The following is a 24,597-nucleotide window of genomic DNA, read 5'->3' on the forward strand; positions in this document are numbered from 1 at the left end:
CCATAAGTCAGAAAAGGAAATCCAAGCCATGACTTGAGTCATTTCCTCATCAACTTTAAAGTTTGCATTGTATATGAGGGGTCGCATTTGATATGCTGTACCATCCTTGCCAGTGATGTAATATGAATTCTTCGACATCATATTCACAAAATCTTCAAATAATTCAAATCTCATTAATATATGTTTATTTTTTAATAACCCAATATTACATCCACCTTTCACATTGTACTGTTTGGGAATTTGAATCAACAAATCATCTATCTCTGACCACCATAGGAAAACTTCCCTATCACCGCATATTGCAAGATTTCAATGGTGTTTATTCGCTTAACTTTAATTTCAGTCCATGTTATTCTTGGAATACCCTTGATATACGAAGGCTTCTTCATCGGAATAGGTGTAACAACAAGAGTTTTAATGTTTAAGATAGATTCATTGTATTAGGTTTAAGAAGATCAACATATTTGCCTCCTTTAGCAGATTCACAAACCAAATCACTAGGAAACTTTTAGGTTCGTTAGAAAAAATAGGATTATCCTCCATTTTAGTATCTTGATTGCTAATGGGAGTTGAATTGGAGTTTGATAGGGAAGGGAAGTGAGAACTAGAATTGAGAGAGATTTGCTGGCCAGCCGCCGACGCAGGCTGATCAGTATCCGGAATGACCATGATCGTTCTGATACTTTTATTTATTTATTTTGTGATTGTAATTTATTTTTTCAGAAAGTTTATTTTTGATGTCTACATATATATTTATTTTATATTTATAAATTTGTGCCAAATTTTTCATTGAAATGAATATGTAAAAATACCATTACACTAGTAGAAGAGAAAAAAAAAGGAAGAGAACGTGGACGGGAAGTTAGGCAGTTGAGTGGGCATTAAACCGTAGGGACATAAGTGTAAAAGTAGCGAGGCTAACGTTAGAAATAGAATATAGAATAAGGTAGCACACTAGCATTTACATTCGTCGTCGAAATCCTCGAAGAGAGGTGGGGAAAAAAATGGCTGGCAGTATGTGGCGCGCCACAGCCAAGCTGTTAGTGGGCACCACCGCCCTTGGTGGTGGAGCAGCGGCGGCCACAATTGCCAGCTCCGACGACCCAGCCATGGCCCTCAAGCTTTGCACAATTGTCCCTCTCCGCCTCTGCCGCGATTCCGTCACGGCTGCCACCATTGCGTTCGGTACGCTTCTGATTCAATCCTGAGAATCTGTAGTCCTTTTTTGTGTTTTTTCCCGTCCTTTGAAGTTTGTAGCCATGGCTAGAAAGGGACAACTTTATTTATATTAATTGATGCTGGATCTGCATATTCTTCTCTCTATATATCCACAGGATGGGGAAACATATGAGAAGAAAGACTTGTAAGTTATGTGGTTTTGAAAATTTGAAGCCCTGTTGCTTATGGATTGTGTTTGGTCAGTTGATCCTAACGTTTAAGAACGTGTGACTCTTAACTTCACTTATATTCAATTTTGGTACGATCTTGTTGAGCTAATTTATTTTTGTGGGTCTATAGTGCTTTGTTCCCTGCGACATTGGCCTAGTCATGAACAATTTTTTTTGAGTCTTGCGCATTGAAAGTCAGAAATTCTGTGAAACTGAATCAAAACGAATGGTGATTGTATAAAGGCTAGCACACTTTTAAAAAGTCCCACTTAATTCGCCTACGTGCTATATATCCCATCTATACAAATAGGCTTTGTAGCTTCTGCTTGTTCATGGGTTTTAGAGGTACCTTCCCCACTATCTTCAACTCTGTCAATGTCCCTTGCAAAACTCCACCATTGTGTGTGCTTCACACCAATACAGATCTCTATACATAAAACCCACATCTGCTATTTCAACAAATTTAGGGATCTCATCCAGAGAACCCTTTTTCTTGATCCGAGCCCTTATCAAATGATTTTTGAGGTTGGCTTCCTCCTTGATTTCCATCCAGCTACCACAATAATGGACAATTTCCTTCATAATATTGTGAGACCACCGATGAAGAGGGAGGCCAATGTCTCTGATCCAGGGCCAGTCTCGTTTCTTCCATGCCGACAAACACTCTCCAGTCGGAGACCATCATTTGAGATACCATGTTGCTGCCTTTATTCCACACCACTAACATAGTGTGTTCAGCCATTTTCCTTGTTGGAAACATAAAAAAAAGTTGAGAACCATACATTTCATAAATTTGAATCCCTCTTATATGACTCCATTTACTGCTGACCACCTCCCGACACCAGCGCTAGTGGGAATTCCTGTTTCATGATCGGAAAAAACCCCAACCACACACCTATTTAGCAGGTCTCTGTCTGAAACCTTTGATGAAACAACTACCACCACTTCTGATGTTATTGTTCTCATTACTACGTATTTTGTCAAATTTTTATCAAGTAAAATTTTACATTAATTGTTGGGCCAAAACAAAAGCGTTTGCATACAAGTATACCAAAAAAGTAAACCTATAGGAAAATACGGTCCTTATGAAAGACATCCAATCTTCTGTACAGTAAGGAACTTCATGGGTTCACCAAAAGAAAACTAAGAGAGAGGAGGCTACTACTCAACTGAACAAATGTCATCTCTACCTCTTCAAAAGCTCTTTTATTACTTCTCTCCAATCAACCCATGAGAGCTAAAGGAGCAAACCATGCCTCACCTTTTCCTCCTCCCACAATTCCAACTAAAGATAAGCTCTTTAATAGTACTTGGCATCACCCATGAGGTACCAAACCAACTAAAAATTTCCCACCATCTCGAGGCAAGACGACAATGCATAAGTAAATGATCCACATCTTCATTCCAACTTGCACATTAAAGCATGCACTAAATTACCCAAACAACCTTTTATTTCCTAATATTCTCAGTTGTCAAGAACGCCGCCCTAGCTGCTAACCAAGTGAAGAATATACCTTCTTCGGAACCTTCAGAATTGGAATTGAGATATATGGAAAAGCATCCTCCTCCTTTGTCAAAAGCTTTTCATAGAAAGACTTAACGAAAAAAACTATGTTATTCACCAACTGCGACCTCCACCTCCACCCTTCAAGGCTCTAGCGGTATGTATTAACTGTGGAGCAAAGCAAACAATCTATGGAGCTCAAACACCTCCCAGTCATGGAAATTCCTCCTAAATTTTAGGTCCTAGAAAACCGCTCCACCTCGTATCCTTCGAATTTGTTGGACTGGAAACTCCTTTTGGCAAGGTACTATGTAAGTGATTGGAAAATTATTTTCAACATGTTGTCCCCGCACCACCTATGTCCCCAAAAGCTAAATCTCCTTCCATCTCTTACAATCCCACTAACTTCTACCATACCTTCATAATGTTCCTCCATAACCCACAACCATATGGCATGTTGACATCCTTCGTTTTTTCCACCCCCTTTTCATGACCCTAATATTTATCTACAATCACCATTCTACAGAATGCTTGTTCCTTTGCTAGGAATCTGGATAATCATTTTTCTAACAATGCTTTGTTGAAACCCTTAAATCTTTAACTCCAAGCCCTCCTAACATGTAGGAGATGTCTCAATCCCCCACTGAACTAAGTGGAACTCCTACTTAGAATTCAAAACCTAAGCAAGCGTGACAATATCATCCACCTCGTGAACGGGTATAATCTCACACTTGCTGAGATTAGTTTTAAGGCCTGACACCACTTGAAACTAAGTTTGCACTTGCCTCATGTATTCCAGCTGGGTCCTATTTGCATCACAAAAATCAAAGTATCATCCGCAAACAAAAGATGAAAAACTGAAATGTTGCCGTGTCTGCCAACTGCTACATTGAAACCCCTTAATTATCCGCCCATTAAGGCTCTATCCTTCATCCCACTCAACACTTCCTCACTGAAGTGCAGAGCATATATGTATATTTTATCATGTACATATGCCATCGTTATCGCTTAATGGAAGTTCAGTTGCACCTTGTTCCACGAAGTTTTCCTTAAAAGACAAATTATCTCACCTGCCCATTATAAGCGAAACACTATCGACCGACAAGAAGAAGCGTATTAATTGACTTAATGAATCTTCTACCCAAGATAGTTGGGAGTCATCTTATAGGCTCCAAACTCAACTCATATCATGAATGATATTTGCACTTCATATAGACACGTTCAAACTTATTTCCAAATATTTATCGCAGAAGAGGATTCAGTTAATATCAAACACTTCATATTTTGAGCTTCAACTACTAAGTAAAGACATTTTCATTATCAGCCGGCTATCACATGTTCATTGTGAGCTAATTTTTCCCCCATATAAGGAAATAGTTACTTGGTTGCCAAGGGTAAATGGGATAGAATTTAGTATCAGAAGTATAGTGTTAACTCAGTAAATCCCACCTCTGTACCAAGATTATTTGTGCATTAATTGGTTAATGATGACTGTTAGAATCAAGCTATGCCATTGTAATTTTCATGAAACCAGTTGAATACAAAATCGAAGTTAAACTGCAAATAATGTATCAGTGTCCAAAATACCACGTGTAAATAGATTTAGATGCCAAAATTTGTTCTATCTGCTACAAGAAGAACGCTAGATTAAGCATTGAGCTTCAATGACACTCCATCGCCAATCAAAAAGTCTTTGCTACAAGGATGATCAAAATGATAGTCCAAATTTATAGCTCTCCACTTAACAACTTGAGCTAACCTTTTGGGTTCTCCTTTATTTGAAACTTATTGTGGATTTTTTAGTATATAATTTTTCACCCCTTTAATAACCTTTAGCATGAAAAGGGAAACTCAAAGGTACAATCTCATTACTTTCTTATATTCCTGATTCCTCTTAAGGCAGCGCAATACTCAATCTTGAGTTTAAGTGACCTAATATCCTGGTTTAGTGTATATCAGAAAGGGTTTGCATCCACACCTGTGAGAAACACCATTTAACCAAATGAAAGACACACCATATGAGCACACTCCCTGTTACAACCTTATATATATATAACGGGACCGACGGAAGATATAACAATCTTTCACAAGTTATTAAATTCTAGCTTCACAGAAATTCAACAAATTTTATGAAGCTAATGTGTTCCATAGTTGACTTTTATCTATTGACAAATTTCTCAAGAGAAAAAGTTTCAAAACTTACACTTCCTAAAGATTTCAATTAAGATTGATCAACAGGACAATTTAGTAGGACGGGAAGGGAGGGGGACACACTTAACAGGATAGGGGGATGGACTTAATGAGATAGGGGTCAGAACACTAGTCCCAACCCATCCCACTAAACTTATGGGATGGGGACCGTAGTGAGGTTTTTTTTTTAATTTGCATTAATTAAATATTTAAGCACTAAAAATTATAAAAAGATGATAGTGTGATACAAGACTACATGTAGGATGGTAGGGGCCGAGCTACAGTGTGTCAAGGGTGGTCAGGAGAACACCCTTCGTCGAAAAATCATTACACAAGTAAAATGTTTCTTGATATGGAGTATATTGTATTTTGAACACCTTGAACACAAGTTGATGAGGTAGCTCAGTGGTCAAAGTTGTTCAAGAAGAGCCAAGTTGCTACTGCGCACGTGTCGTAGGATAGATTCTCACTAGCCTGCTAATTTTTACTGTTATGTTTTGTTTAAAGAGAAACACGCAACTAACCTCACAAACTAACTCTTCCACTAGTAATAAATTAATAAGGATCAAAATTGATCCCTACATGTAAGCAATATTGTGCACGTAATAATTAATATGTTATTTATTGATAATCCTCAATTAGTTTTATGGTCTTTTAATAAGAAATTTTCATTTTAAGGCGTGGATTCAGATTTCCTTTAAGGCGTTATCTTACAACACGTTGAAGTTGTTCTTCAACAAATTGTGTTGTTTACTTTATTCAGCACATTAGAGAGTTCCTCTAAAATTTCTGCTGCATCAATTTGGTATCAAAGGCGGTTGATCAAGCTAGACTTGTTGTTATCTCTTGAAGGAAATATGCAACAAGCTATGGAGGATCTTACAACGAGGATGAACAAATTAGAAGGAAGATTGGATCAACAAAACGCTACTCTTCGTGAAGAACTCACTAAGAGGTTTGAAGAACTTATTGTATTAGTGAGAAACAATCAAGGAGGTGTTGCTGGAAATCAAGGAATCAACATCAACAGAGCAGAAAATCAACAACCACAACAAAGAGCAATGGATGTAAACGTCAATCAGAGACAACATCGAGCTCAAATGTGGAAGAGGAAGATGATGTGGAGGAGCATGATCTTTATGCACAACCAAGTAGAGGTTATGCAAATGGTGGAGATATGTACAAGATTAAGGAAGAAATCCCAACTTTCAATGGTAATGTAGACATCGAAGGGTTTCTTGATTGGATCTACGAGGTGGAGACATTCTTTGTGATTATGAATATCCCTCCAGAACGTTGAGTACCCTTGGTGGCATATAAATTGAAAGGAGGTGCTGGAGCTTGGTGGAGTCGTCATCAAGAAGAGCTTCGTTTTAGGGGTGAAAATCGCGTAAGATATTGGCCACAAATAAAAGTACTTCTAAAGGCTAGGTTCTTGCCAGCAGATTATGAACAACTCTTGTACCTTCAATTCTATAATTGTGATCAAGGCAATCAATCTATTTCTGATTATACGGAGGAGTCCTTAAGGTTACAAGTAAGGTGCAACATTTTTGAAAATGAAGATCAACAAGTTGCAAGGTATATCAATGGGCTAAGTGATTCTATCCAAGAACGTCTTGGCATACAACAAATTTGGTCTATAGATCAAGCCCAAAGTCTTGCCTTAAAGGCTGAGAGATCTATACAGACCAAGAAGCCTTATAGAGCCCTGTCTTATTCTCATCCTCAAAATATATCCAGAAATTCTCCATGCAGAGAGGGGGAGAAATCTATTCCATCTAAAGAGAAGAAGACCGATGAAGGACCATCTTCTAGCAGAAACCTTGATAAGCAACCATCTAATATAATCAAGTGCTATAAGTGTTGAAGAGGTGGAAGAATATGAAAGTGAAGGTGAGCCTGAACTATGTGAAGAAAAGGGAGAAGAAATTGTATGTGTGGTTAAGCACTTTCTATGCTCAACCATGCAACCAGAAGAGTCACATAGGAAGAGGATATTTGAAAGCAAATGTACTGTGAATGGGAAGGTATGCAAATTAGTAATTGATAGTTGTAGTTGTGAGAATTTAGTTTTTGAAAGCATGGTGAAACACTTAAATCTTGAGACTCATGATCACCCGAATCCATATACTATTGGATGGCTCAAGAAAGGAGTGAAGATCAGGATCACCAAACAATGTTGGTTACCACTTTCATTGGGTAGGCATTATCGCTCAAATGTTTTATGCGATGTGGTTGATATGGATGCAAGTCATGTTCTTCTGGAAGACCTTGGCAATTTGATGTGGACACCACACATAAAGGAAGAGACAATTGGTATTCTTTCATTTGGAACAAACGAAATATTATTATACTTCCGAACAAAACTCCTAATAATGCTTCTGAAGTAGATGAGAAAAGTATGCTAGCTATTACTCAAAATTCAAAAGGATTTGTTCAACATTTGAAGGAGTCAAATTATACGCCGCATTAGTTGTAAAAGGAGATGAGAAACCTGTGAAAGAAATTCCGGTGGAGATGCTAAGTCTGTTATCTGAATACCAAAGCATACTTGGGGAGCCTCAACATCTACCTTTTACGAGGAATATTCAACATCGAATTGACTTTGTTCCAGGTGCTAGTCTTCCTAATTTACCACATTACAGAATGAGCCCAAAAGAGCATGCTATTTTGAAGGAGAAAGTAGAAGAGTTATTGCAAAATGGGCATATTAGAGAAAGCATAAGTCCATGTACTGTACCAGCACTACTCACGCAAAGAAAGATGGGTCTTGGTGGATGTGTGTGGATAGTAGGGCTATCAATAAGATCACCACCAGATACAGATTTCCTATTCCACGTTTGGATGACATGCTTGACCAATTGAGTGGAGCAAAGGTGTTTTCGAAGCTTGATCTAAAAAGTGGGTATCATCAAATACGAATTAGGCCTGACGATGAATGGAAAACTGCGTTCAAGACAAAAGATGGGCTATATGAATGGCTAGTTATGCCATTTGGTCTTTCGAATGCTCCCAACACTTTCATGCACTTACTGAATCAGGTTCTTCGTCCATTCTTGTCACAATTTGTAGTTGTCTATTTTGATGATATACTGATTTATAGCAAGAATATGGAGGAACATTTTGAACATAATAAGAAGGTGATGGATGCATTGAAGGAGAATGAACTCTACGTCAACTTGAAGAAGTGCGTGTTCCTGAAACAAGGCTGGTTTTCTTGGGCTTTGTTATTTCAAGTGAGGGAGTTCAAGTTGATGAATCTAAATTAGAGGCAATAAAGGGCTGGCCAACTCCAAAGTGTATCTCTAAAGTGTGGAGTTTTCATGGTTTAGCCACTTTCTATAGAAGGTTCGTGAAAAACTTTAGTACTATCATGGCACCAATTACTGAATGTCTAAAGAAAGGGAAGTTTAAATGGGATGAAAAGGCCGAAGCTAGTTTCATGGAGATTAAAGAAAGGCTCTCACAAGCTCCTGTTTTAGCATTACCAAATTTCAACAAGATTTTTGAATTGGAATGTGATGCTAGTGGAGTAGGCATTGGGGGTGTTTTATCACAAGAAAGGAAACCCATTGCTTTCTTCAGTGAGAAACTAAGTGAAGCAAGAAAGAAATGGAGTACGTATCAACAAGAGTTGTATTCTGTTTACAGGGCATTGAAGACATGGGAGGTTTATTTATTGCCTAAGGAGTTCATTGTCTACACTGATCATCAATCTTTGAATCATTTTAGAAATCAAAAGCATGTGGATCGCATGTTGGCAAGGTGGGCAACCTACTTAGAGAGATTTAATTATCTTATTGTCTACAAGTCCGGAGAAATTAACCGGGTGCTTTAAGCCGACGTGTAAGTCTCATAGTTTCTTTTGAAGCTGAGTTACCGGAAGTAGATCAAATAAAAGAATTGTATGAAAATGATGGACTTTGGGGGAATCTGGATGAAAAACATGAAAGGGCTACCAACAAGGGAGAATTCAAGATCAGCTATGACCTTTGGTGACAACTATTCGGAATTATTTAAAGAGGTTCAAGATGTATTAGAAGCATCAAACAAGAAATACAAGCAGTTGGCAGAAAAGGAAAGGAGGCTAATGTCATTCCAAGTTGGTGACCAAGTAATGGTATACCTTAGAAAGGAGAGATTGCCTACTAGTGTTCATGGAAAACTAAGGCAAAAGAAATATGGCCCATACACTATTCTAAAGAAGATCAACGATAATGCCTATGTGGTAGATTTGCCAAGTGAGATGAATATTTCAAATACTTTTAATGTGGCTGACCTATCACTCTATCATCTAGAGCAAGCACTTTACAAAGAAAACTCGAGGTCGAGTTTCAAACACGTAGAGGAGAGTGATGAGGAACATCAAATTCCTTAAAATCCAAGTCATGAATATTCAAGAATCAAAAATCCATTTTGTTACTTCAAGAAAGAGAAAGCCAATTTGAATTTTGCTACTAGTTGTCAAGTTTATCTTTTACATAACTCTAGAATACTTAGCTATTAAGAAAATGAGTTGTCAATGAGTTGTGTATGAGTTGTCATTAAGTTGTACAAGGCTTTTGAAGCCTATAAATAGAGGCAATGACCTCTAGCTAGGTAGTTTTTAGTTTAATCTTCTACTAATGAAACTTTGAGTTTTCTTTTAAGATGGATTAGATCTTGTGTTTTAAGGGTTTTGGATTAAGATCTTGTTTTCCGTGGATTTGGATTGCCTTTAAGGCGTTATCTTACAACACGTTGAAGTTGTTCCTTCAACAAATTGTGTTGTTTACTTTATTCAGCACATTAGAGAGTTCCTCTAAAATTTCTGCTGCATCAGTAAAGAATAGTTGAAATGTTTTTCTTATTTCTGTGTTGTGTTGTTTACTGATTAATGTTAGGAAAGTTTCTGGGTTCCTAACACTGCCCCTTTATGTGATAATATAGGATTTTTTAAATAAGTGCATTTCGATAAACTAAGAGATGATCCAATTGTGATTTGTTGTTAGATTATGAATACTCACTCTGGGGACTGCCAGAAGGTAGCACAGAGAGAGCAAAAGCGAAACATGAAGTTCACATGAGGGGTGCACGCAGGCTAGAAGAACTTTGTTTCAGAAATGGTGGAATTTACATTAAGCTTGGTCAACATTTAGGACAGCTGGTTTGCATCTTCTCTCCTTGGGTTATTGTATAGATAATTGTGTCATATTTATATTTATTCTAAGGTACAAGAAGGCCCTCACTTCTACAAGTAATTGCCCAACACTTTTGGGCTTATCCAACTTGACCTTTGGTTTTGCTCAGGAGTACTTAGTACCTGAAGAGTATGTTTGTATAATGAGGGAATCAATGTTAAATAGATGTCCTCATTCTTCTTATGATCAAGTGCATGAGGTTGTCAAGAAAGAGCTTGGAGGTGTACCTGATGAAGTATGTTTTAATTTGATGGATTCTCCTCAAAAGCAATGTTTTGGTTTAATATAGCAGCACAGTCAATTTGATGAATATATGGCTTGCATATTCTTGGACTTGGTTGCTTTTTTGTGCACTCAATTGAATTAAAACTTTTGTCTGCAGATCTTTGATGAATTTGATCCCGTACCAATAGCAAGTGCTTCTCTTGCTCAAGTCCATGTTGCTCGAACACATGATGGTCAAAAAGTAGCTGTCAAGGTCCTAAATGTTGATATTGTTATAAATTGGGAGTGGAGAATTTTACAAAACTTATAGGTCTCTCATTTTGGTTAATTGCAGGTTCAGCACACACACATGACGGATACTGCTGCAGCAGATTATGCAACTGTGGAGTTGATAGTGAACACATTGCATCGATTTTTTCCTTCCTTTGATTACAGGTTAGAAATATTCTCCTTTTTCACCATGTTTCATGAACTCGTAATATATTTTTTCCAGAAAGAGTTTTTTCTTTTATAATAACTGGTAATACTCACGAGCCAGTGAGGCACGGTTCAAAAATCGGTGGATAATGTTCCCTACTACTACTTTTCCCCAGGAGAGTATTAAGAACTTAGCATCATGTATATCAATCAATCAATATCAATTAACTACTCCTCAATCCCAAATTAGTTGTGGTCTGGTATCTGAATCCTCTCATATACATTCTACTCTATTTAGGTCTATCTCACCAATATTTATTAAAAATGGTCCATTTTACTCCGTACCAAATAAATGTCTTTTAAGGAAAATTAGAGTTTCTCTAAAATTAGTGTTTGTCTATGGCTCAAACTTTTCCCTATAGGGACATCCAAGTCTCTTTAGAATAAAAGGACTCCTGATAAATACTTGACACAATGTAACTGTAACAACCACAATGACTAGTCACTAGTTATTTGAAATATTGATCCTTTGTGTCCCGTTATGTTCCATGATTTGATAAGTCCGCATCATTTTGAGTTTTAAGGTCTGTTAGGATACCATTTCTTTATGTGCTTTTCACATTCACCATGTACCTTTTATCGCCTTCAACTATGTATTATACGGTTTTCTCAGATGTCTTCTCTCATTTGATCATCGATGCATGCTAATTGCATCCTCTATAAAATGTAATCTTGTTGTACATTCATCCGAACATGTGCATTTATGTGACATTTATATTGTTGATACGTTACAGCCTAATAGGCCTAACATTCACCCCGAAACAACATTTTTGGTCTTACTACCGATATGTTAACCTAGTTTCACTTAGTTAGGTGTATGCATATCGCATTGCATTCCCATATCACATTAATTTTGGCGCTATTATTTGAATTCCACTTGTTATATTGTCATATCATGCCATGAATTGTCTACATTCAGGCACAACAATCCCATTAAATCTCATTTCGGCTTCATTCGTCTTAAGGAGCTAAATTTGCACCGAATATTTTATGCCTTTCAGCTCCTCCATTTCAACTATCTTTAATTCTATGCGTTATTCTTTATCATTTTTGAAAATTCAAACGTAGATGTCAAGATTGTCTGTATTTAGACTCACTTCATGTGCATCTTCTTATAGGGGCTAAGTTTACCATTACATATTTTTTCCTATGAGTATTACTTTTTTTTTGATAAAGTTAACGGGTATTATAAACAAAGTAGTACCCAATAGTGAACTCGTGTAGTAATTACATCAAAAGTATAGAGGGAAAGTCAAAAAGAAACTAAACACCTATCTCTCTCATAAACTATCTAAAAATAGGGTGATGTCCCCTGGATCCTTAGGTACATCGTGGATACACCAAAAATAAAAGGTCACTTGGCAATTCAATTTAATGCTTTGGAATGGGATGCTCTTGTTCTCATAACATTTCTAATTCCTTTCCTTCCATATAGTTCACCAGATGCAGGCAGGGACAATCTTCCATCTCTCTTTGTGTTCTGACGGATTTCCATCTCTTTTCCAACATGCTAGAACTTCTGTATAGTATTCCTAGGCATGGTCCATCTAATACCCCTCATGTTAATGAAAAAATTCCATAGTTTCTTAGTCACTCTACAGTGCAAAAAAAGATGGTTTATTGTCTGTCTCAGATTCACAAAAAGAAACATGTAGAGCATAACTGTCTTCCCCTTTTCATTAAGTTGTTGTGAGACATACAGATTGTCTTGCAACAAGCCATGTGAAACAGACCACCTTATGTGGTATCTTCCCTTTCCAGATCATCTTTCAAGGCCACATCTCCTTGGCTTTGGTTGAAATGTCTAGTAGTTTGTAGGCTGATTTCACCTTGAAACTGCCATCTTTATCGAGCTTCCATGTCAATTTGTCTTCCTCATATGTGAAGTTCTTGGTTTGTTCCAAGATGCTGTAGAATTGAATCATTCTCTCCACTTCCCAGTCATTGAGGAACCTTCTAAAGGTCAGGTTCCAGCCTTGTTCATTTCTGACTTCTAGAATTGTAGCTATTTTCTGCTGATTGAGAATGCAGATGTCTGGAAACTGTTGTCTCAGAGGTGTTTGTCCCACCCATATATCATTCCAGAATAAGGTTTTCCTCCCATTTCCCACATTGATAGCAGAATTACTCCACATTCTTGGCCAATGATTTCTGATAGTTCTCCATAAATCCACACTATAAGGAATATTGACCTCCTTAGTAGTCCAAAATCCTTCCTTACCATATCTTGCAATGATGATTTCCTTCCACAAGCCATGATCATCCGTTGCTAGTCTCCAAAAGCCATTTTAATAGAAAGTTCTTATTATGGGCTTTTAGATTCTTAAGTCCTAAACCTCTCTGTTTTTTGTTGGTTATGCAAGTTATTGTTTTTGTCTTGTAAATTTTGTATTGCATTTTATTTTTATTTTTATTTCTAATTTTATATTTATTTATTTATTATTTTTTAATTTTTTATTTATGCTATATATATTGTTTTTCTTTTCTCGTACTTGAAACTGTGACTTTCAAGCCGAGGGTCTTTGAGAAACAACCTCTCTATCTCCATGAGGTAGTAGTAAGGTCTGCGTACATTCTACCCTCCCCAGACCCCACTTGTGGGATTTCACTGGGTTGTTGTTGTTGTTGTTGTTGTATGCAAGTATCCCAATTGACCAAGTGAAATTTCTTTCCCCCTTCTCCATTACCTTGCCAGAAATTCCTTCTCATGGCATCCAACTTTTCAATGATCTTCCTAGGCATAGGGAAAAGGGACATCATATAAGTTGGCATGGCCTCAAGAACACTGTTGATCAGTGTGACTCTACTACCCAGGGATAAGTATTGACTTTTCCAATTAACCAATTTCTTTTCACATTTTTCCACCACTGAGTTCCAGATGCTCAAGGATTTACTCTTTGCTCCCAAAGGCATGCCAAGATAGGTAGTGGGAAGCTCTCCTATCTTTCCCCCTAGAATGTTTGCCAGTGAATACTTCATTCACAGGATAAATAAAACACTTTCCTCAATTTATATGAAGTCCAGATATTGCTTCAAACAAAGTGAAAATATCCCTTAGGTGTTTCAGTTGTTCACTCTCTGCATCGTAGAACACTAATGTGTCATCAACATATTGTAAATGGGATATAGACACTCCCAGTGAATCCCCCTCACTCACCTTGAAACCCCTAATTCTGTTGTTAGCTTGAGCAGTCTTCAACATATCACTTAGACCTCCCATAGCTAGGATAAATAGAAAAGGAGAAAGGGGATCCCCTCATCTCAATCCTCTCTCAGAGGAAAAAAACCAGATGGTGAACCATTGATCAAAATAGAGAACTTCATTGTGGTCACACAAATCCTTATCCATTTTATCTAGGTATACTCCACAAATATTCCCAGTTCAAATGATCATAAGTTTTCTCTCTGTCTTGCTTACAAAGATTTCCTGGGACATTGGATCTGTTTCTCACATCTACACATTCATTGGCCACCAAAATGGCGTGCATAATTTGCCTACCCTTTATGAAGGCCATTTGTTGATCATCAACTAACTTTGGCATAACTGGCATAACCTTCTTTAGTCATTTTGTTAGGATCTTTGATATGATATTGTAGAAGCTCCCAATTAGGCTAATTGGCCTGAAATCTTTCAATTCAGATGCTCCCACTTTCTTGAGGATTAGAGCTATGAAAGTAGCATTAAAGCTTTTTTCAAATTAGCCCTGATCATGGAAATTCTGGATGGCAGCTACCACTTCCTCAATCACATCCCAACACTGTATGTAAAAGGCCATTGAGAAACCATCAGAGACTGGGGCCTTATCCCCTGCACATGAGAACACACTGACTTTGATTTCCTGTTCTTCCAATTGACCTTGCACTGCTATATTATTTTTCTCTATTTTTGCCTTGAATGCTGATAATGCTTATATATCTCCCCTTGTTAAAATTTCTTGCACAAAATAAATTTGTAACATGCTCCTGTCTTCTTCATCTTCTGACTGCGTTTCCTTTCACCTTCGATGCCTCCTTTAGGATCGAGCAGATCAATTCCATCGACTTCTGACTGAAGCTTGCTCTGCTCGTCATATTTCTTCCTCTCTCAGTCCAGTCGTACCACATCTCTGCTCGTGATACATCTCTTGCTATGTCATAGGACTTGAAACCTATTGCAAAGAAAATCATATCATCCTCCATTGATAAGGAATAGGAATAAATGAAAATAAAAGGGGTATATCTGAGGGAAAGAAAGAAAGGAGAGAGTGAGGATTCCGGTGACAGAAAACTTTCTTGTATTCCTAGATATTATATTTTATTCTTCTCCATTCCATCCAGCAAAACTAAGAAGCTTGAGAATCTAACCTATTACTAGTTTACTATGTTTCTATGTCAGTTTCAACTTTTAGTTGCCATCCTTTTTTCATCAATTTACGAAATATTGCATGTTCTATAGAACCTTGTGTTAAATTGGTTACTTATCCATCATGAGGGTAAACAAGTATAGACTAGCAGATGCTGTGTAGTGTGTAAAGCTACAGTCATGGACAATTCTTCTAATATCTCCTCCTACATTCTCACACTTGTGACCCCATACTTGTACTTCATCCTTATGGTGTACATATTTTGATATGAATTCCTTTTTCTCATGTGCCGACTAATGAACTTTTCTTGGTACTCCATCATACTTCCTGTCTAGGTCGATAAGTATCATTTGAAATCTTTCTTCCTTTCCCTATACATCTCATCCATATTCATAGCAAAAATATAACCTATGTTTTAGATTTACCAGCATAAGTTCAATATGGTGCCTTGTCAACTTTGTAATATTTCAAGTCTATACTTTATCAGTCTTATTCAAAGTTGCGTTGTATGACTCACAAGTTCAATACTATATTAACTCGTACAACTTTGAATATCCTCTTTATTTTTGTATATTGGAATCAAGAGTCTTTCTTCCGTCGTGTGACATCTTAACTACTTTATATACTAATCTATATTTTATTAAACGCATGAAGGTCCTTAGAAATGTTGACTGAACGAAGGACTCTACAATAGACAAAATTATCATTTACTATTTTCCTCAAATTATTAATTGATTATCTTTATAATATTTAAAATTATGAAGTTTTTTATATTTATGGTTAGAGGTTTTAGGAGAATTAATAATCAAGCAATCCTAAAATATATGGTTGGAGGATTCATTTGGGTTCTACTCTACTTATTCACAATTTCGTCGTCAAAAAAAAAATATATGGTAGGAGGAAAATATATGGTAAGAGGCATATGGAGAATTAATAATTAAGGAGTACTAAAATATATGGTAAGAGGAAAATATATTTTAAATATTAAGGAATCCTAAAATATATGGTAAATACCAACATAATTTTGACTTTTGATATCAATGAAGAAATTTTGTTCACTACATTTAGTTTTGTCCATAAGGTGAGGATGGTCAAGGACCTATAAAGAGGCAACACTCCATTTTCTCAACCAATTTGAGATAGTCAACCATCGCACGCCAAGGACTGAATATTTGGATCTGTGGATAACATTAAATGAGGCTGCAACTTTGTGTAAACCAAGAGTGCGAATGGGTCTATGATAAGAATCGAGTTACTTGAATAAAAAAGAAACTGATGCGGAAGTGAAAATAAATAGATTAAAGTCAAGAATTAAAAGATATAATATTTTGGAGAAGAAAATCCTCAAATTCACAAGATGTGCTAAGAACCCTAATTGATCTTAGTATTTAAAAGTTAGTTTTCTAAAGCTAATTTATGTACTAATAGAGCCAATTCAAGAACTTAGATAAAAAAAGTGATCTAGACCCCTATTTCAAAGAAACTAGAGACAGTAATTAGTATAAGACTAATTACCTTCTTTAATTTATGAATAAGAACCAAATATATCAAGTTAAAGAATTAATCTTACCTTCTAAGAATTGTTCTTAGGGAAAATGTCCTGATATACCCCTCAACTTTGCCATTAGAGCTGATATACCCACTGTTATGAAAGTGACTCATATATACCCCTACCTTACGCATATGGCTCACATATATCCCACCTTTACAAAAATTGCTCACATATAACCTCCACCGTTACAAAAATAGCTCACATATACCCTTTTCATCTCAAGGAAGTGAAAAAATATTTTTTTGATTTTTAATTTCAAAAATAATTCATGTATGGGGTTTATATTTTTTTGAGAAAGTAAAAATAAAATAAAATATATATATACCCATACATGTGATTTTTTTTAGCAAAGTTTAAGGGGTATATATAATCTTTTTTACGCATGAATTATTTTTTGACTTCTTTGATTATCATTATTTGAGTTTTTAATTCTTATTTTATTTTTATTTTTTCATTCTTTGGTGTAAATATAAGAGAAATTAAAAAAAGTGTGAATGGAAAAAGAGAAAAATTTAAAGTTATTTTTTGCAGCTATATTGTAATTTAAAATTAATTTTTTTGCTGCTATATTGTAATTTAGTTTTTGCATCTATAAAAAATATTTAGGGCATGTGTAATAAAATTTACAATAAAAGTGGTGAGAAAATAAATTTGACCATCAAAATAATAAATTCAAATTAGTCGTTGTATCAAAAAAGTCAAAATAATAAATTATGTGTGAGAAGGATCAAATATATCCCTATATGTATTATTTTTCTAATAAAAAACTTCAAAAAAATAAATTTAAAATTAAGGTTTTCACTTCCGTTAGAAGAAAAAGGTATATGTGAGCAATTTTTGTAACAATAGGGGTATATATGAGACACTTTCATAATGAGGGGTATATCTGCTCTAAATGACAAAGTTAAGGGGTATATCAGACCCTTTTTCCTTGTTCTTATAAGGTTGTAAGATAAATCCCAAGTAGCCACACACAAAAGTGTAAAGAAGAGAAACTCTCAATTAATAATAATTTGTCTCCTCAAAATAATAAAACCCACTTCTATATATAGGGAAAAAACTATCCCAAATAGAATGGGATTAGAATCTACTTTTATGAAAATAATAAATAAAACCTAACTAGGAAAGCATATAAAAATAATACCAAAAATTCTCCCCTAAGGAAATAAGAAAAAATTTCCAACTTTGACCAAAATATGTGGGCCCTTCCCAAGTCACTTGCACGTGACTTTTTCTCCTTTTTAGGTGAGGATTTTAAGCTCCATTTTTGGGCAGAAATTCAGTCCCATGTGGGCCCTAATCTTCTTTCATTTGGACTCTGACTTGAATCATAAAATATGTGTAGTACTTGGTCCATTCTTCACTACAATTCTTAGACTCGTTCTTGGGCTTTTCTTCCGTGATAAGCATCTTCTTGAGTTCCCATTGAAGCCCAAAAATCTTGGCTTGCAACTCCTTATCTGGGAGACCTTGATGATTATCTTCTTAGGGCTTCTATAGCATCATCCTTATCCATGGAGCTATCATCCCCCTCTTCTTGAAAAGAATTCGTCCTCGAATTTGACCCTACATCAAACAAGGACAAGTCAGCAACATTGAAAGTAGCACTTGATACTCACCGGGCAAATCCAATTTGTAAGCATTTTCTCCAATTCGCTCGAGAATTTCGAAGGGTCCATCGCCTCTAGGATGCAATTTAGACTTCCTTTTGGAAGGAAACTGTTCTTTGTGCATGCTAAATCTATTATAAGCAAATTTCACCCAAGGCAAGTGATCCTCCCAAGAAGTTAATTTACCTTTCAAAACAGCCCTCAACATGTTACCTAAAGTTCTATTCACCACCTCAGTTTATCCATCCGTTTGTGGGTGACAAGAAGTAGAAAACAACAATTTGGTTCCTAACCTTCCCCAAAGAACACACCAAAAGTGGCTTAAAAAAACTTAACATCCCTATCACTAACAATAGTTGTAAGTATGCGATGTAATTTCACAACTCTTTAACAAACAAATCAGCCACATGAGAAACATCATTAGTTTTCAAGCATGGAATGAAACGAGCCATCTTGGAGAATCTAGCCACCACAACAAAGACACTATCCTTGCCATACTTCGGTTTTGGTAAACCTAAGACAAAATCCATAGATATATCTATCCAAGGTGAAATTGTAACAGGCAAGGGAGTATACAAGCCATGTGGTAAAACCCTAGATTTAGCATGTTTACATTCTAAACATTGTGCACAAAATTTTTCTACATCCTTGTGGATGCCAGCCCAAAAGAAATTTTCAGCAAGTATATCTAAGGTTTTTGGCACTCGAAAGTGTCACATAAGACCCCCACAATGTGCTTCTCTTACAAAAACATCATGCAATGAACATATTAGCGCACACAACTTATTTTCCTTGAAAAGGAACCCATCACACAGAGTGAACTTCTCAAAAGGTCCCTTCAAACATGCAACATAAGCAATCCCAAAGTCTGAATTATTAGCATACAAAGTTTCAATGTGATCAAATCCCATCAACTTAGAAGTAAGAGTAGAAACAAGAGCATATCTTCGGGACAATGCACCAGCCACCACGTTATCCTTACCTTGTTTGTATGAAATCACATAAGGAAACGTCTCAATGAACTCTACCCACTTGGCATGTTGTTTACATAACTTAGCTGGGCTTTTCAAGTACCTTAATAATTCATGGTCAATCTTTATCACAAACTCATGCAACCACACGTAATGTTGCCAAGTAGCCAAAGCCCTTACCAAGCCATACATTTCACGATCATAAGTAGAATAATTCAATGTAGCTCCACTCAATTTCTCACTAAAATATGCAATAGGCTTTGAATCTTATATTAAAACAACCCCTATATCTTTTCCACTAGCATCACATTCAACTTCAAAAGCGTTGGAAAAATCAGGTGATTGTAACAAAGAAGAAGAACTAAACTTATCTTTCAAGACATTAAATGCATGCTCTTGTTCTTTTCCCTAATTAAACACCTTATCCTTTTAGACTTTTGTTAATGGTGCAGCAATTGTACTAAAATCCCTCACAAATCTCCTATAAAAGCTAGCAAGTCCATGAAAACTCCTAACTTTAGTCACACTCTTAGGGATAGGCCATTCTTTTATTGCTTTAATTTTATCCTTATCAAGTTCAACACCATTCGAGCTAACAACAAAACCAACAAAGAGGACTTTATCAACACAAAACGTGCACTTTGATAGATTAGCATACAATTGTTGCTCCCTAAGCACATCAAAAACTAACCTCAAGTGTTCCACATGTTCTTCAAGAGATGTAGAGAAGATCAGAATATCATCAAAATATACCAAAACAAATTTGCCATGAAAATCCTTAAAGATATGGTTCATTAGCCTCTTGAAAGTACTAGGTGCGTTAGTTAAGCCAAATGGCATCACTAACCACTCATACAATCCATACTTAGTTTAAAAGCAATTTTCTACTCATCTCCAAGATTCATTCGAATTTGGTGGTATCCACTTTTTAAATCAATTTTAGAAAATTTTAGAGCCATGCAATTGGTCAAGCATGTCATCTAGGCGGTGAATAGGATGTCAAATACTTTACCGTTATTTTGTTGATGGCACGACATTCCACACACATCCTCCAAGTTCCATCTTTCTTTGGAACCAAGAGCACGGGAACAGAACATGGGCTCATACTTTCTCTCACAAAGCCCTTTTCAAGTAATTCCTCTACTTGACTTTGTAGTTCTCTTGTTTCATCGGGATTGCTCCTATAACAAGGCCTATTCGGAAGGTGAGATCCAGGAACAAAGTCAATTTAATGTTCTATTTCTCTCAAAGGAGGTAGTCCCTTAGGGGTCGTTTGGTTGGGATACAAGTTATGATGAGATTAGTTATGATAGGATAAGTTATGCTTGGATAAGTTATGATGGGATTAGTTATGCTAAGAGTAGTTTTTATTGCTTGTTTGGTTTGCCATATTCAAAATTATACTCATTGCATAAATCTAAGAATAAGTTGTTAGTTTACATAAATATCCTCCATCTTATTTAATTTTTTTTTCATTTACTTAGCATGCTTTTAGTTATTCATTCTTAAAAATAAAATTTTCATTTTATTTAACTAGAATATTTTTGTGTATGCATTTCCATGGTTGTGCCGTGTTGTTTTAACATTAAACTTTCATCTTATTTAGCTTAAAAATATAACTTCTATTTTATTTAGGTTTAAATAAAATTTCCATCTTATTTAATTTAAAAATAAAACTTTCATCTTATTTAGCTTAAAAATAAAACTTTCATTTTAAGTTTGTTAAAGTAAAATAAGTTTTATTATTAAAGTTATCTACATTTTAAAGTATTTATATTTTAATTGATATATAAAATATAATTTTAAGTGAGTAATAAACTACTTAATTAAAATACGTAATTTAGTAGTGAAGTGAATATTTTAAGAGAAATCAAAATATAAATAAACATAGGAATTAGACAAATAAGTTCAACTTATAATATATTCATAAATAGAAATTTTATTTATAAAATATAATTTTTTAAAAGAAAAATATATTATCATAAAAACTACGATTAATTAAGTTTGTGAATGTTATTATAAATGTTGTTAAAAATTATGCTAATATACAACGACAACCACAACAACCACCCAGTGAAATCCCACAACGTGGAGTCTGGGGAGGGTAGAGTGTACGCAGACCTTACTCCTACCAAGGTAGGACGGCTGTTTCCGAGAGACCCTCGGCTCAAAAAAGACATAAAAAGGGGGTCAGATAAGGTTAAGAAATTCAAAGCGCTATAGGAAAATAAATAACGAAGGCATCACAGATAAAATAGAGTAATCACAAGTACTGAAAGTAATAAATAGTAACAGAAATAGCAGAAATGAGAGCACAAGGAATTGTAATGTGCTAATGCGCCTACGAATAGGGAAGAATAATGAGACTATGTACTAGCCTTCTACCCTAATGTGGGTTCTCCACACCCTCCTATCTAAGGTCATGTCCTCGGTAAGCTGTAACTGAGCCATGTCCTGTCTAATCACCTCTCCCCAATACTTCTTCGGCCTACCCCTACCTCTTCTGTAACCATCCATGGACAACCTCTCACACCTGCTCACTGGGTCATCTGTGTCTCTCCTCTTCACATGCCCAAACCATCTCAGTCGCATTTCCCGCATCTTGTCTTCCACCGAGGCCACTCCTACCTTGTCCCGAATAGCCTCATTTCTAATCCTGTCACTCCTGGTGTGACCACACATCCATCTCAACATTCTCATCTCGGCAACTTTCATCTTTTGAATGTGAGAGATCTTAACTGGCCAACACTCTGCCCATACAACATAGCCGGTCTAACCACCACTTTGTAGAACTTGCCCTTAAGTTGTGGTGGCACCTTCTTGTCGCATAGCACTCCGGAAGCGAGCCTCCATTTCATCCACCCTACCCCAATACGATGTGTGACATCATCGTCAATCTCCCCGCTGCCTTGCATGATAGACCCAAGATACTTGAAACTACTTCTCTTTTGAATGGCTTGGGCACCAAGCTTAACTTCCACACCAACCTCCTGAGGTGTCTCACTGAACTTGCACTCTAAGTACTCTGTCTTGGTCCTACTCAGCTTAAACCCTTTAGACTCCAAGGTATGTCTCCAATCCTCCAGCTTAGCATTAACTCCACTACGAGTCTCATCAATCAGGACTATGTCATCCGTGAAAAGCATACACCATGGCACCTCACCTTGAATTTGTCGCGTCAATGCATCCATCACCAAGACAAATAAAAATGGACTAAGAGCTGATCCTTGATGCAACCCCATCCCAATTGGGAAATTCTCTGAGTCCCCTCCTACTGTCCTTACCCTGGTTTTGGCTCCCTCATACATATCCTTGATCACCCTAATGTATGCCACAGGTACATCTTTAGCCTCCAAACATTTCCATAGTATCTCTCTTGGAACTTTATCGTAGGCCTTTTCTAAGTCGATGAATACCATATGCAAGTCCCTCTTCCTCTCCTTATATTGCTCCACCAGTCTCCTCATAAGATGGATGGCTTCTGTAGTTGAGCGTCCCGGCATAAATCCGAACTGGTTCTCTGAAATAGACACGCCTCTCCTCACCCTCATCTCCACCACTCTTTCCCATACTTTCATAGTGTGGCTTAGTAACTTGATACCTCTATAGTTGTTGCAACTCTGGATATCCCCTTTGTTTTTGTATAGAGGGATCATTACGCTCGACCTCCATTCTTCGGGCATCGTTGCCGTTTTAAAGATGACATTAAATAACCTAGTCAGCCACTCCAAACCTACCGAGCTGGCGCTCTTCCAAAATTCCCCAGGAATCTCGTCAGGTCCGGTTGCTCTTCCCCAGCGCATCCTATGAACAACACCCTTAACCTCTTCGACCTTAATACTCCTGCAATTTCCAAAATTTGCAACGCCTCTCTGTATGTTCCAAATCTCCCAACACAAAGTCTCTGTTCCCTACGTCATTCAAAAGTTTATGGAAGTATGATTGCCACCTCTGTTTAATGAGAGTCTCTTCTACCAATACTTTTCCATGCTCGTCCTTAATGCACTTCACTTGATCCACATCGCGTTCCCTTCTCTCCCGCGCCCTGGCTAGCTTGAACAATTTCTTATCCCCACCTTTTTCTTCTAGTTCAGCATAAAGGCGTTCAAAAGCTACCGTTTTTGCCGTCGAAACAGCCGACTTCGCCTCCTTCTTCGCTGTCTTATAAAGTTCCTTATTCGTCCACTTCTCCACCTCATCCGTGCTTTCTATCAACTTCGCGTACGCCATTTTCTTTGCTTCCACCTTCCCTTGCACTTCCCCATTCCACCACCAGTCCCCTTGATGTCGACTACGACTACCTGTCGAGACTCCCAACACTTCCCTTGCTACAACCCTAATACAACTAGTCGTCCTATCCCACATACTGTTCGCATACCCACTACTATCCCAGGCCCCCATGTCCTTCAATTTCTCTCCCATCTCCAGGGCACTAGCCGTGGTCAAACTCCCCCATCTGATCCTAGGTCGATCATTCCCGACCCTCTTCTTCCTCGTCATCTTGATCCCTAAATCCATTACCAAGAGCTTATGTCGAGTTGTAAGGTTGTCTATCGGAATGACCTTGCAGTCTTTGCACAGACCTTTATCATCCTTCCTAAGGAGTAAAAAGTCTATCTGAGTCTTAGCCACCGAACTACTGAAGGTTATCAAGTGGTCCTCCTTTTTTGGGAAATTCGAATTAGCTATCACCAACCCAAAAGCTATTGCGAACTCCAAAAGTGAAACTCCTCCTCCATTTCTGTCCCCGAAGCCAAAGCCTCCATGCACATCGTCATACCCTCCCGAAATAGACCCGATGTGCCCATTGAAGTCCCCTCCCACGTAAAGCTTCTCAGTAGGCGGTATGCTTCCCACTAACTCGTCCAAATCCTCCCAAAAGCGCCTCTTCTCCTCCTCTGCTAAGCCCGCTTGCGGCGCATAAGCACTAATAATGTTCAAAGTGGTCCCTTCAACGACCACCTTAATCGACATCATCCTATCAGTGATTCTCCTAACCTCCACCACCTGATCCCTTAGATCACTGTCTACTAAAATGCCTACCCCATTCCTATACTTTGATCTACCAGAGAACCAAAGCTTATACCCGTCTACCTCCTTAGCTTTAGTACCTACCCATTTGGTCTCTTGGACACAAGCTATATTAATCTTCCT

General features: G+C 37.0%; 1 protein-coding gene across 2 annotated transcripts in view; it reads left to right on the forward strand.

Moving 5' to 3' along the window:
* Positions 1 to 921: 921 nt before the first annotated feature.
* LOC129900350 (putative ABC1 protein At2g40090) overlaps positions 922 to 24,597 on the forward strand; it is a 43,038-nt gene continuing 19,362 nt past the window's right edge. The window contains exons 1-5 of one of the 2 annotated variants that reach the window (XM_055975310.1): positions 922 to 1,185; positions 10,077 to 10,231; positions 10,375 to 10,500; positions 10,648 to 10,743; positions 10,825 to 10,925. In XM_055975310.1, the coding sequence (XP_055831285.1) occupies positions 1,005 to 1,185; positions 10,077 to 10,231; positions 10,375 to 10,500; positions 10,648 to 10,743; positions 10,825 to 10,925 (659 nt within the window). In that variant the 5' untranslated portion in view covers positions 922 to 1,004. The remainder of the gene's footprint in view (positions 1,186 to 10,076; positions 10,232 to 10,374; positions 10,501 to 10,647; positions 10,744 to 10,824; positions 10,926 to 24,597) is intronic. The other variant, XM_055975311.1, reaches the window with a different exon arrangement.

Source organism: Solanum dulcamara, chromosome 8 (assembly GCF_947179165.1).
Source record: "Solanum dulcamara chromosome 8, daSolDulc1.2, whole genome shotgun sequence".
Lineage (NCBI taxonomy): Eukaryota > Viridiplantae > Streptophyta > Magnoliopsida > Solanales > Solanaceae > Solanum > Solanum dulcamara.